The sequence below is a fragment of the Saimiri boliviensis genome, chromosome 9, assembly GCF_048565385.1.
Source record: "Saimiri boliviensis isolate mSaiBol1 chromosome 9, mSaiBol1.pri, whole genome shotgun sequence".
Lineage (NCBI taxonomy): Eukaryota > Metazoa > Chordata > Mammalia > Primates > Cebidae > Saimiri > Saimiri boliviensis.
Genome location: NC_133457.1, coordinates 55,531,177 through 55,545,998, shown reverse-complemented (window position 1 = coordinate 55,545,998; position 14,822 = coordinate 55,531,177). Strand labels below are relative to the sequence as shown.

At 35.7% G+C, this 14,822-nt stretch overlaps 1 protein-coding gene across 3 annotated transcripts in view; it reads right to left on the bottom strand.

Annotated features, from left to right (window-relative positions):
* Nucleotides 1-3,572: 3,572 nt before the first annotated feature.
* Nucleotides 3,573-14,822, bottom strand: part of LOC101040366 (phospholipid scramblase 1) — a 28,276-nt gene continuing 17,026 nt past the window's right edge. For all 3 annotated transcript variants that reach the window (XM_074405907.1, XM_003930934.4, XM_074405908.1), the window contains 5 exons: nucleotides 13,702-13,744; nucleotides 10,608-10,828; nucleotides 10,328-10,489; nucleotides 5,240-5,401; nucleotides 3,573-4,328 (listed from right to left, as the gene is read on the bottom strand). In XM_074405907.1, the coding sequence (XP_074262008.1) occupies nucleotides 4,272-4,328; nucleotides 5,240-5,401; nucleotides 10,328-10,489; nucleotides 10,608-10,828; nucleotides 13,702-13,744 (645 nt within the window). In that variant the 3' untranslated portion in view covers nucleotides 3,573-4,271. The remainder of the gene's footprint in view (nucleotides 4,329-5,239; nucleotides 5,402-10,327; nucleotides 10,490-10,607; nucleotides 10,829-13,701; nucleotides 13,745-14,822) is intronic.

The following is a 14,822-nucleotide window of genomic DNA, read 5'->3' as shown; positions in this document are numbered from 1 at the left end:
AAAACCATTGATCTTTACCAACAGATAAACATATAGTACCTTTCTTTTTTCTTTTCTTTTCTTTTGTTTTCTTTCTTTTCTTTCTTTCTTTTTTCTTTTTTTTTTTTTTTTTTTTTTGAGACGGAGTTTTGTTCGTTACCTAGGTTGTAGTGCAATGGCGTGATCTTGGCTCACAGAAACCTCTGACTCCTGGGTTCAAGCGATTCTCCTGCCTCAGCCTCCCGAGTAGCTGGGATTACAGGTATGCACCACCATGCCTGGCTAATTTTTTTTTTTGTATTTTTAGTGGAGATGGGGCATGCACCACCATGCCTGGCTAATTTTTTTGTATTTTTAGTGGAGATGGGGGTTTCTCCATGATAGTCAGGCTGGTCTTGAACTCCCGACCTCAGGTGATCCACCCACCTCTGCCTCCCAAAGTGCTGGGATTACAGTGTGAGCCATGGTGCCTGGCTGCCCTTTTCATTTTTTAGGCTGGTTCTACCTGCTCAGGTCACTGAAACTGCACTGGAACACTGAATCTTCACAGTGACCTTATGAGGTAGATAACATAATCAATTGACAATGATACTATTGACAATTGAGGAAAATTAAGGTACAGGAGAAACACAGAGCTTGAAGGAGAAGGAGACAAAGCCAGATGCAGAAACATGGCCCTAGGAAACTCAGGCAGCCAGTGTATGTTGGGTTAGGGACTGGAAAGGAGTGAGGCAGGATATGGAGGGAAACCCTGTACACTTTTCTGGGACTTCAAGTGCTAGGAGCACTTCACTGTGCCCAGAGACATTTTAAATCATTCCATTCTTAAGTGATGGCAGGAATTCTTGACTAAGTTTTTTCTAGTTGCCCTAAAGTTGCAGTAGCTCTTTTTGAGCCCAAATGCAATTATAGCTGTAGTACTTATGAGTGAGAACATGCAGTGTTTGGTTTTCTGTTTTTGTGTCAGTTTGCTGCGAAGGATGGTTTCCAGGGGAACATCACACACTGGGGCCCATGGGGGAGGGGGATTAGAGGAGGGATAGCAGAAGGTTGGGGGTTTGGGGAGGGATAACATTAGGAGAAATACCTAATGTAAATGACGACAGGGGGATGGATGCAGCAAATCACCAAGGTATTGTATACCTATGTAACAAACCTGCACGTTCTGCACATGTACCCCAAAACTTAAAAGTATAATTTAAAAAAAGAAAAATACATTTTTTTTTAAAAAAAAGCTTTAGTATTTATGCAGAGAGTAGCTAGCCAACTTGATGCCAGGAGCCCAGACACTGACTTTCTGGCAATTTAATCACCTGTGGCCGGTGCTTCCCCACTCTCCCCACCCCATCCCCCACCCTTCCAGCCTTGCCTCTTCTTTCACTTATGCTCCTCCTTACTCCCCAACCCTCCCCCAAGAGGTACTTAGGAGAGGTACTGACATCCCTTAATGTAGCCTTCCTCCTCCCTCTCTATTCTCCCCTTTCCTCACTGACCACCTACCTAGAACTTCCTTCCCAAATCCAAAAATTCAGCCCCATCCCCCAGCCATTGCATCCTTTCCTCCTCAACATTGTCTCCAGTCAGGGACACACAGTGACTTTCCTTTCACTGTTATAACTCACAAAATAGAAATAAAAATAGGCAATATTTCCTCAAATCTCATTGCGATTACATATTGAACTTTTAAAAACAATTCCTGGTATTTTCTTATTTAAATATCTATTTTTTCATGTGTAATTATTTTTCTCTATGCAATTATTTAAGGAGAAAATATCTGTCTAGTATTTAACTTAAATAGGTTCTTCAGAAAATATGTCGGTTTTTGCTCAGATCTTTGCAGATTTGATGACAGAAAGAAATGTTTGGATCAGTTTAGTTTCATTTTGCTTAGTCAAAGATCTAGAATACTGTTCAGAGAGAGAGAGGCAAATAATGAAAGTAAGGTGTAGCAGTCGCAGGGATAATGTCAGTACTCTAAGCCTTATTTTGGGTTAGTTTTGGCACGTGGTGGCCGGTTTGGCAATTCCACCCCCACCCCCTTCTGTAATTGGCATGACAAAGCCATTGGGATTCAGCTATACAAGTACCTCCACTTTTCTTGGCATGCTGTCTATACCAAGCACATGCTAGGAGTGCCATGGGTACACTTCATCACTGGAATTCGGCATCTGGTGAATTGTTTAGGCTTGTGGGAGATTATGTAGACTTGGCTTTTCCTGAAAATCTCCTGTGTGTTAGTGTTCTCACCGCTTGCCATTTGGAACTTCTGAGGTCTAAGGCACTAACACCATGAGAAGAGCTGCTGTTACAAAAATTGTGCTGAATATGAAAGAGAGACTCTCCCACATGCCCTGATTTCTTAAGCACACTTTTCTGCTGCATGAGGAATATCGTGGGTTGTTCATGTCATCTTTCAATTCACTCTTCATTACAAAAGAGATTACTAAATTCTTGTAAGTTTCTGACAGGTGGAAATCATAGTTGCCAACACTGGTACAGATTTTACTACAAAGTGTCATATATCTTTGCTCAGTTTTAAAAGATTTGAAAGGAAAAGGCAGTTAAATATGATGGGGACAGGAGGCAGAGAAATTCTAGGCAGAAAAGGGCAAGTCCTCAGTGAAAACCCTATCCTCAAGCTGAAAAGCCTGAAACCCTGACCCGAAGTGAGAATTTATATCCCTGTTTTCCTGCTGGAAGGTTGCCTTTTCCTAAACTACCCACAGCCTGCTCTGCACCCAGTCCTGTACCTATAAAGACCCCAAACTCAGTCAGAAAGGAGTGGAGACTATGGCTTGACATCAGAGAAAAGCTGCTTGACTTCCGATGGACAACTTGACAGTGTAACTTCAGAGAAAAATCCAGCCAGATATGGCCAGACTTCAGGGGAAGATTACCTACTCCTCTGTCCCCATTTTAGCCTCTTTTCCCACTGAGAGCCACTTTCATCAGCAATAAAATTTCCTGTATTTACCATCCTTCAATTAATTTGTGTGACCACATTTTTCCTGGATGCCGGACAAGAACTTGGAACCATAAGTACAGATATGAAAGGCTCCCACACTTGCCCTTTGCCCACTGAGCTCTTAACACTTAAGCTGTCCCTAGACAGCAGAGCTAAAAGAACACTGTAACATGCCTTCTGGGGCTTCAGGAGTTACAGGCATCCCCACCAGGATGCTACCTCAGGGCCTGCACGGAGTTTGCACCTACCAGTGCAGAAGTGGCCAGTCTGTTCCAGTGCTTGTGCACTCCCTCCCATGAGGAGTAGACAGTGGTAGGCTGAGTAAACAAGGCACCTCTGTCTTGAGTCCCGTGAAGGGGTCAGGGAAATATCCTGCTTAAAATATGTAGCATCATTTAACTGAATGAGTATTCAAAATACCATCTGAGCACATTTTGATTAAAACAAAAATCAAATATACAAAAAAAAAACAAGTTTTTTAAAAAAATATTTGATTATTGATATAAATAATCTAAAAGATCATTATTTAGGTTTATGCTCTGTGAATACATATGTTATATTTAACATCTGAATAATTTCAATTACCCTTTTTTAGGAAGGATAGAGTATAAAAGCTAAAAATTCCATGTTTAAATGTTAACTTTCAAAAGTTTTAATAATACCAGAGTTTTACAGTGAAGGAGTGTTTAAAACATGTCTTTCTTTGGGAGAGAATCATGTTTTCTTTAATAACAATAATATAAAAATTGGTAATATCTTGTGAATATGAATACCATATTATTTATGGTACAGATTAGCTTCCAGGGGAAGATAAGTGTAGCATGATTCCCTGAAGATTAAAAAAATAAATACATTTAACTTTTTAAAGATAATATGCATAATGAATATTATTTGAACATAATAATAAATTATGTTTGAAATTTTTTGAATATATGGCATTTGTAAAATAACATTATCAGTTAGGCATGAAATAAACTGTAACTAGATTTAATAGAATAAAATATAATTTATATTAAAATTAAGGCATTAATTAATATTTGGTAGTAAAACAATCAGAGATCATGATTCAAAGCAGTTTTTCATAGGAAGTTTCATTAATAATTGTAAAAACTCCTATGTCCTATTTCTCAAATTCACAGTGAGTATTAAAAAATGCATAAAAACCTTTATAAATCAGTTATACAGAAGATAAACTCTATTAATTTGCAAAGCAAAAGTACACAACCAGAGCTACAGGCATTACAGCTTAATTTACGTAGGTATGAGTTTAGATAGTCCCAATCAATATACAGACTTCAGATTTTCTGAGGAGACTTTCACTAATCCACTACCACACTCCTGATCTTTGTTCTTGGTTGCCACTGCTTTCAAAAAACATGAAGTCCTAGATAAAAACAAAAATACACAAATGAATTTTCAGCAACAAAACAGAGATCAATTATCAGATGCAGAAATGCTAAGGGATCTAGTGAAACACAGTAACATATCTTAAGAAATTAACTGTAATAAGTAAATATAGAAAAGCTCTATATTATATAAGTTCCACTTTTAGCTTTCCATTTTAATAATAATTAAATTCTATAATTCTATTTATTGATTGATACTTGTAAGAATTTAATGAATCTTCTGGTCTTTTTCTCTAAATGTTACTCTCTAAATGTTCTCCATCCCCATAGTTCTCACCTTTGGCTGCGTATTGGAATCACCAGGAACACTATACAAACTTTGAAGTTTCTGATTTAGTTGAACTGAGGTATGGACTAGTACTTGGAGTTTTTAAAGGTCCCTAGGTGATTCTAATGTGAAGACAATTTCAGAATCACTGGTATATACAATCATTTCCTATAATTTGGCAGTTAGTTCTACACACTTGAGTGAATGTATACTCTTATTGTAGTTCATACTGCTATATTAGATGGTTTAATTTAATTATTGTGAGTCATGGTAAAGTTTTCTTGTTTCACTAAATTTTTTCCACATATACCCACTTTCAACTTTTCCTCAAAGCATCTAGGAGATGCTTGATTTAAGGAGAGACTAAAATATCTCCTTAGTACATCTCCTTAGTCCCTCACTTGCCATGTGAAAATCCATAGACTCTTCAGATAGAAACTAGTCACCTGTGACTCCACAGGGTTAGGATCAAAAAGAATTTCAGAGCTAGGATTAAATGGGAATCCTGGTTTAAAATCTACAGATTTTAAAATGTCATTTTGAAATACACACTTTACTGAATCACTTCAGAATGAACCTAGAGAAACCATCTATAATCAAGATTAATAAGAACAGACTTACAATGAGGAAACAGGCACCAATCATTACAGCTTTCATTTTAACATCAAGGTCTAAAGGGAATTGGATCCCAAAGTTATCAGCGTCTGTAAATGCCTCTCTCAAAATTCCAGTCCAGTGCTTAGAAATTTTGCCAACTACATTTTGTTCATCAAGAGATTTAATCTAAATTGAAAATAATTATTAAATATTTTTAGAAAACTTATAGCAAAAGTACTTTCAAATTTGCAGATGAAACAAATATGGCATTAAAATTATGGACTATATGTAACCATGAACATGTAACCCTCATTAGATAACTAGAGGCTTATCTATTATAGATATATGAAAAAAAAAAATTTCATTGTATAGAAAAATTATATGAAAGTAGTTTTTCTGAAATATTTAACATTTTCTATTAATACAGACACTAAAAAATTATTTGAATTGACCCAAAAGAAAATTTAAGCAAAAAAGGATATAAATATGAAATGTTTCTTTGATGACAATTCTGGAAGCCATCAGGAAGGTAATGAACAAAACTCCCATTAGATTTCTGCTTTAGGAAAGCATAGTTTACATAGACTGAAAGATTAAATATGATGAAAAGGTTTATTACCACCCACTGTGAGTTGCCAAACATGAAATGCTAAGAGCCTAGAAAAGATTAGCAGTTTTGAGTAAAGGCAAATACCTAATAAGTAACTTGATGAAATGCACCATGTCAAGGATTGAGGTAAGAGTGGATAAATAGCAGGGTGTGAGTAATAAAAGACGAACAGTGTATGAACAAATGAGCTCCAAAGTAGAAATGTTCTAATTTTATAATTCTGCCTAACAAAAGCCCAGGGCCATCATATAGAGTTGAATGGACTGTCCTCAGACTAAAGCAACTCCTCTAGGAGGGCAGGTGGGCGCTGAATGTAGCTGAAATCCACTAAACTATGTACACATATAGTTATGTTAACAGAGAAGGAGTGTCCTTTTAAAATGTGCACAAGGCACTACAAGTGTCAGCAACGCTCTTTGAAGCACTTGCCTCAGGCTGAATGTGACCAGCTAAATAAATGCAGGGAATCTAAAAACACTTGGCTCATTTTATTTGAGTACTAGTGGATAGTTTGTTAAATACCTGAAATAAACATCTAATATGAAACTGATAGCACAGATTACTGTTCATCAAATATTCATTTCATTCCTTCTCCTTCTATAGGCCCAGTATACTTCCTGTTCCTTCGTAATTAGCCTTGGCCATGTTACTTGTTTGATCAATGTGTGTTGGCAGATATGACATGAGTAGTGTCCTTAAACTTGGCTAAGTGATTTGGCCTGGCTTATGATCTCCAGTGATAAGCCACTAGAAAAGCATGACTCAGGTAGCTGCTGCTGCTACAGCCGTAGAACAAACATAGCTGGAGCAAAGATTAACATGCAGCCTAAGTGGGACTGTAAATACATCCACTGAAACACAGTTGACCTGTACACCCATAACCATGAGCATAAATGCTTGTTGCAAGCTGCTGAGTTTTAGGGATTATGTGTAACATTTCATTAGGAGTAGTATTTCACTACTTTGGCAAAATTAACTAATATAAATTCTTTCTTTTACATGTTAGCATTTTTCTGCTAATAGCTGTCATCAAAGCATTTGGAGCTAGTGATGACAACTCGTGCTATTTTTTAATTCTGAAATTTTTTAAAAATGAAAAACGCAGCTGGCAACTTACCAGCCACTATAAATCCAAGACTACACAGATAAAGATATTAACATTTGCCCTTTTTTATTATCACAGCAAGAAATTTAAAGAAGTAGAGAATACTTTTTTTTATAGCCATGATCGGAAATGCAAATAATGATCTTCAATAGACCATCAGGACTAGATAATTTTTAGCTAAATTGCACACATTTAAAAATAGAAAATCACTATAATAAAATTTCAGCGTTTGGATGTAAGAAATTGGTATTATATAAATGTTAAACTTTTAAATCCATTAACGTAATACTAATTGGTAAAAGCATTCTAAAAAGAAAACCACAGATTCATCTCACATGCAAGTATAAATGCAAAAGACCGAAATATAACAATAGCATATAGGACCTAAGTATGTATCAAAGGAATATAAAAAATATACTATGATAATATTAATCGTTGTTGGTAAGCTATTTTACTTACTTACTAATGATTTATTTATTTACTGTTGCTGCACCCAATTTTCAGGTAAAAAAAAAAGCTAAAGCAAAGATAAGTGAAATAATTTGTTTAAGATCACACAGATTACTATTTTGAGGATGGGTTTCAAACCTGGGCATCTGGCTCCAGAGTCTGTACTCTTGACCATTATGATAGTCTGTTTTTTAGAAACTTATTTATGGAACACTAGTGAAAATCTAGTTGAGAGGGCAGCATAAAACAATCTGGGACCACATAAAATATTTATCACCACTCAGGATCAGTTTTTATATTTTGAGATTCCTGAAACACAACAGTGGTAGGATTTCAAATTTCAAGCTCATAGACAGGACAGACTTGGTGTGTTAGTTTCATGTGGCCACATTATTTTCCCCTACCAAGATTTTGCCTTGAAGGAGACAGACTCTTTTATCATTCATATTGGACAGAAGGTCTACTAGGCTCTCTCTTACTCACCATTGAGATAACCTTAGAGAATTACTATCTGTTTGCTGCAAACTCTCCATTCCTTTCCTCTACATAACTAAAATCCAATATAACCTTAATGCAAGTCATTAACTTCCCATATATATTTTATATCATCCACTAGAGCCCAGTGATTATATTTTACTGACCCCTGACCTAGATGTGTATTAGTATTTGATACCTTACTTTTTTTTTTGATTGTTTGTTTTGTTTTGCCATTCTGACAACTTTGTAATGGCATCACATTGTAGTTTGAACTTGCATTTTTCTAATGACGAATAATACTGTGTATGTTTTAAAATACTCATATGTCATATGTATTAGTCTGTCCTCACTGTGCCAATAAAGACACACTTGAGACTGGGTAATTTTTAAAGGAAAGAGGTTTACTTGACTCAAAGTTCCACGTGTCTGGGAGGCCTTACAGTCATGACAGAAGGTGAAGGGGAAGCAAGACATGTCTTACATGGCAGCAGGCAAGAAGAAGTGCCAAGCAAAAGAGGGAAAAGCCCTTTATAAAACCATTAGATCTAGGGAGAACTCACTCACTATCACAAGAAGAGCATGATCGTAACCGCCTCCATGATTAAACTACCTCCCACCAGGTCATGGAAGGGAACTACAAGATGAGATTTGGGTGGGGACACAGCCAAACTGTATCATCATATTTACAATTTCTTTAGTAAAATGTCTGTTCAAAGGATACCTTACTTTTTAAAAATCAGACTATCATAATGGTCAGGAGGACATAAATCAAGTGTTTTTCCTTCAAGATTCTTAACTTGGCCAATGGTACTATCAAAATAATAAAACATCAAATTCATCTCCAAAATTTTTTTCATCCTCAATTGACATCAGATTCATGAATTAGTTCCATATAGTACACCTATGAAATGTCTCATTCTAAAAAAAGTTCCCTTTTTTAGACTCCTGCCCTGGCTGTGGAACAGGCTTTTATCTCTTTTATTACTTCAAGTTTCCATGCCCAGTGACACCCTGGTGGGTTTCATGCTCCTTAGTCATCTCTCATACTAATAATTTCTGCTTTGAGGTGTCAGAATTTCCACTGTCAACCCTACGGAAAATTCTTCAAGTGACAGTTCTCAATTCTTTCCATAAGAGTACCTTGGTATCATCATTCTAGATAAACGGAATAAAAGTTAATTTATTATATGGAATGGGTGCTTTAAGGTATCCATCAAGAAAGGTTGCTAGATGAAACATAAATTCTTTAGCATCAAATATAAGAATTACACAATGCTTTTCCAGTGTTTTCATTTATTTACTAAAAATAAAATATATGATAGCTAAACTTCTTTTAACATTGTTCCTTGAATGAGCAATTACTTTTCACTTCTCTGGATGTAGGATAGAGATTCCATCCCCTACATGAAGAACTTCTATTATATATACCCCTATATAAAATTTTTATACATGCATATTATGCACACATATACATATACTCACTTTATAAATCCTTTTATAAGAGCCTTTTTAAAATTTCTACATCACATGTGTTTTCTTAAAACTTTGAATCTCTGTCATTAGACTATGAAGTTAATGAGGGAAAGGATTTATCTTTATATTGCTAAGGTCTGATGGAGGAATCAAATATCATATGATTAAAGAAGGCAGGCAGATCATGTAAATGAATGACACTGGCTATCGAAAAACCTCAGTAAGTGGGGAGACAGTGGTAGAGTTCCTGTGTCATTATTACAAGGGGCAGCCTTACACATCTTTAGTAGATTTTTGTCCTTTTTGTGAAAAGGTAGGCACAGTTAACCCAATTTCCAAGAGAAACAAGAAATCAAGATTAAGTTATAAAACCTTCTGATTTTTAAACATTTTCAATGAAAAAATTAGATTATAAGTTTAGACCATCTGTTGTGGAATAAATACAAATTTTAATATGTTGCAGCTTCTGGTGACCCAATTTAATATAGGGAAAAGAAGAGACCACAGAGAAGCATAATTGGGTAGTACATATTATACTAATTTTCTCAAAACTGTCTTTGCATAATTGGACTTCTTGTAGGAATTCAAAGATGTCAGATCTTCTGAACATGGCTTTGAGCACTGGCAGCTAATATTTCAGATTAAAGAAGAATCCATATGCTTTGGCAATCAGAATTGATGACAAGGTTAACATTTTGTTTAAAACAGATAATATACAATGTCATCACACAGAAACCACCATGTTTAACTGATAGATGATTTGCTTATTTTTATTTGACTAGACAGGTCTGCTTCTTTTTCCGTTTATCATGACCAACACTGACCTTTAATTAGAGTGATAACTACCATGCTAACCAAAGTTAAATATATTAGAACATTCCCTTGCTATTGAGACATTGGCACACAATACTTATTTAATGCATTTATAGCATCCTGCAAAATTACATTCTTCTCATATTAGGAAAACAAATCCTATAAACATTATGACATCTCTTACCTCAAAATCAACATCTCCACAACAGCTGCACACAACACATGGACCACTTAGTTTTAGTACATCCTCTCTTTTCTCATTTTGAATTGTAAACTTTGGTAGACATGGGTGCCAGGTCTGAGTAACATAACCTACTGGTACACCAGGAGGAGCTTGGATTTCTATCTACAAAGGCAAAACAATATGTGTAAATGTAATAATAATCATAATGCCTAGGTTCAATGAAACGATAAAAATTCTTGCTGAATTATTTTACAAAGTACCCTGGTAATTGCTCACAGACCTCCTGAAGGCAGCAGGGACAACAACAGCTGCTGCATCTTAGTGGTCTCTCCAGAGTCATGACTTCTCGACCCATATTATCAATAATCCTCAAGGTAAAAGGCCTAGATGGCCCACAGCAATTTCGGGTACAGCAATCAGTATCTTCCGCTGCAAAGTAAACCCTCTGTCCAAAGCTGTTCTTAATTTCATATTTGTTGTTAGTTTCAAAACCTATTAAAACTAAAAACATAAAAGACAAAGTCATAATCACCTCTATGTTAAAGATACTGAATTTATCCTGAGGTGTTATAACATCTAGCTATAGCAGTTTTAGATGATACTCCAAGTGGCATAAGGAGAAGGAGAAGAAATGATGTTTAGAGGTGATCCAGGCAGAGAAAAATGGCAAAAGAAAAGGAGGAGAGATTATTAATATACAGAGAAATTAGGCCCTTATAAGTTATATCATCCTAATTGTACAAACAAAGAGAGACTTTGCTGCTGAGGGTTGGGAAAATGCTGCGGGTAGTCACAGTGGTGCTCGGTGTATTGATAAAATGTCACTAATGCAGGGTCGTTTCTGTGTAATGTGGAGGGGAATATAAGAGGATTGCTGTTTATGCACTGTGAAATTTTATATTAAGTCAATTGGCTTGAGACCATCTTGTAAACCATACTTATGTCTTATTATTTTTTTTTTTTGGCAATGTTTTTGAAAGAAGGCAACACACATGCATAAAAACTGATGGAGTGAAAATGAAAGTGAATTAGAATGTCACACTGAACCCAGGGCATTTTATCAGCTTAGCAGTAGCTGTTCAGAAGTGGGAGGTGGGTATTTGACAAAAGGTGTTTGGCAACCAAGACTTCCACTCACAGAATATCTAGACCATGGGCATCCTACGTGAGCTCGGCACTTAGATGGGCTAATCTTTTCATAAGGGAAACAGATGACTCAATATGCTGACACCCACATGCTTTTTTATCAAGGGCTTTCTATGTTAAACCATACATTGGAAACCTCTCCCTATTGAAAGTCAGAAAGTAGCAATAACTGTCCCACTTGTACATAGCCCTCAGTAACTGGGTTCATAGATGTCAGAAGCCTGAATAAAATGACAAGTGATTAAAAGAAATATATGGGCCGGGCGCGGTGGCTCAAGCCTGTAATCCCAGCACTTTGGGAGGCCGAGGCGGGTGGATCACGAGGTCAAGAGATTGAGACCATCCTGGTCAACATAGTGAAACCCCGTCTCTACTAAAAATACAAAAAATTAGCTGGGCATGGTGGCACGTGCCTGTAATCCCAGCTACTCAGGAGGCTGAGGCAGGAGAATTGCCTGAACCCAGGGGGCGGAGGTTGCAGTGAGCTGAGATCGCGCCATTGCACTCCAGCCTGGGTAACAAGAGCGAAACTCCGTCTCAAAAAAAAAAAAGAAATATATGGAGGCAAAGTCGCTGTATAATGCCTAAGTGGAAAGACTTTTAGTGGGATAAAGATGGCCTTCACAAGTCTTATCGCCATGAACTCCTTTAGGTGTCCTTGGTGGGACACAGACAGGCCCTGTAGTCTGCACTTACAAGAACCACCCCTGATTTCAACATCTGAAATAGTCAAATGTTTGGTGAGAAAAAAATTAAACTCATTTTGAGAGGGCATTTATTATCTAATTAATTGTTTCATTAAGTAGCTTAATCTCAAAAATCTCCAACTTATTTGTAAAACAACATTGGCTTATATAAACTTTAAATTTTTTTCATTTACTTAAAAGTGTAAACAGATAAACAAATTCTGATTATGTCTCTATTATCTTCTGTGTTTTGAATTGAGAAAAAAGTAAATGCCTATTTTATGCTCAGATGCTAAAAATCTGAGTAATTTTCATCTTTTTTATGTCACTCATAATATGAAAAAATAACATAGACTTTCAATTTTGGAGAAAAAGAAAAACTAGAGACATGTCTTTTTTGAAAAATGCAAAATTAGAAACTAGTAGATTTGGAACTTTATATTTCATAATTAACACATAGTTAACAAATATTTATAAAGCTTATAAATCTACAAAAAAAGATAAATACTGGGCTGTGTAATGTTTGGTTATACATCTGTTTGGATTTTTATAGCCTTAATAATATATACCATGAAACATTAAAAAACTCAGAATACAAAGCTCTCTTCCAGAGAGAGCTTTGTTTAGATAAAAAAAAAAAATCAGGTAAATTATCATTATCTAATAATGTGCATTATAAATAACATAAATTTAACAGATGACAACTGTATATTTTAGCCAAATCCATTATTCTGCTTGTACAATTCATGTTCTAATTTTTACCAGTAGAAAGAAACTTGGAGACAGGTGAAAATGAATTTAACAGACATACTCCTAAAAACTGGTAGAGTTTTTATTAAACCTTTTTTATCTAGAAGGAAAACACTATGGTTCATAAATCTACCCGGAGTCTTCTTCCCCTGGCAGACATTGTAAACATTAATTGGCTTCCTAAGTTTATTCTTGCACCTAAGGAGTCCTGGACCCAAGGAAATGTGAGTCCATTCAGCATGATTGGGAGTGCTCTTCTATGAAGCCAAGCCTGCAGGCTAGTTGGTCAGCATCCTCCAACGCAACGCCACAGTGCCCTGCATCCAACCTAGTATACAAAGATTTTCTAGGGCCCATCTTAACTTCCAAGAGAAACTGTGGGAACAAGTGATAATTTGCCAAAACTTTCTCATCCAAACAAAAAAGATAACTTACTTTGGAATATGACTCTGTGCCATTCTGAACTTGATCACAATTACAGAGAAAACAGTTTAAGCAGTAGAAGCCAGATAAAAAGTGATGTATGAAAAGAGGAGCAAAATAAAGGTTTTGACTATTTTCCTTCTAAATTAGTGTCAATATCCCGAGGAAAGTGTCCAGCATAATGGCATTTTACCTTTCGATTCCTAAATTTTAGAAATGAATTGCTGATGTTTATTATTTTGTCATAGTAAATAACCAGTTTAACTGTCCCATATAAGTGAGAGTGTTATATTTGTGGAATTTGATGTTTCTTTAGCTGCATAAACTTCTATTCATTTTAGAAACAGGATTAATACAATGAACACCTACCTTCCAGAAGTTCAATTTGTTGATGAATCAGTATCTGATCTATCTATTACAGGAAAAAAAAAAGTGATAAGTATATGTCAAATGAAGGTTTTTTTAAGCCAACCAAATTAAAATTCATGTATTTATATTTTTAAAGTACATGTAATCAATTATCAATATTTAATAGCTTACATTTTTAGTGTAAAACAAGTTAATATTTTTAATTAATAAAATATTGTGTTCACAATGTGTGAAAATTTAGATCAAATAAAATTGATTTACACTGGAGTAACTTTAAAAACTAGAAAATTGATACAAATGCTCGGTACTTTTATGAAAAAAAATGCTCAACATCACTAATCACCAGGGAAATGCAAATCCAAACCCCAATGAGATACGATATTGTTGCCCACTTAAGAATGGCTGTTATCAAAAAGACAAAAACTAACAAATAATGGTGAAAATGTGGAGAAGGGGAAATTTGGTGAGAAAGTAAATTAGGACAGCCATTATGTAGTGCTTCCTCAAAAACTAAAATTACAACTACCAAATTATTCAGCAATCCCACTACTATTTTTTTCAAAACAGTATTTTTTTCAAAACAGTATTTTTTTCAAATTTTTCCAAAATTTTCAAAACAAAAATTTCAAAGGAAAGGAAATCTATATGTCAAAGAGGTATCTGCACTGTCATGCTTATTGCAGCACTAGTAGTCAACATGTAGAATCAACCTAAGTGTTCATCAATAGATAAATGAATAAAGAAAAATTCCTTTTTTTTTTTTTTTTTTGATATGCAGTCTCACTCTGTCACCCAGGCTGGAGTGAAGTGGCACGATCTCTACTCACTGCAACCTCTGCTTCCCAGGTTCAAGTGATTCTCTGCCTCAGCCTCCCGAGTAGCTGGGACTACAGGCGCTTGCCACTTTTTTCTAATTTTGTTAGAGATGGGGTTTCACTGTGTTGGCAGGCTGGTCTCGAATACCTGACCTCGTGATCCATCCACCTCAACCTCCCAAAGTGCTGAGATTACAGGCGTGACCAGCTGAAAAATGCATTCTTAACACACACAATGGAATAAAAGTCAGCCATAAAAATGAATGAAATCCTGTCATTGGCAGCAACATGGTGAGCCTGAGGGAC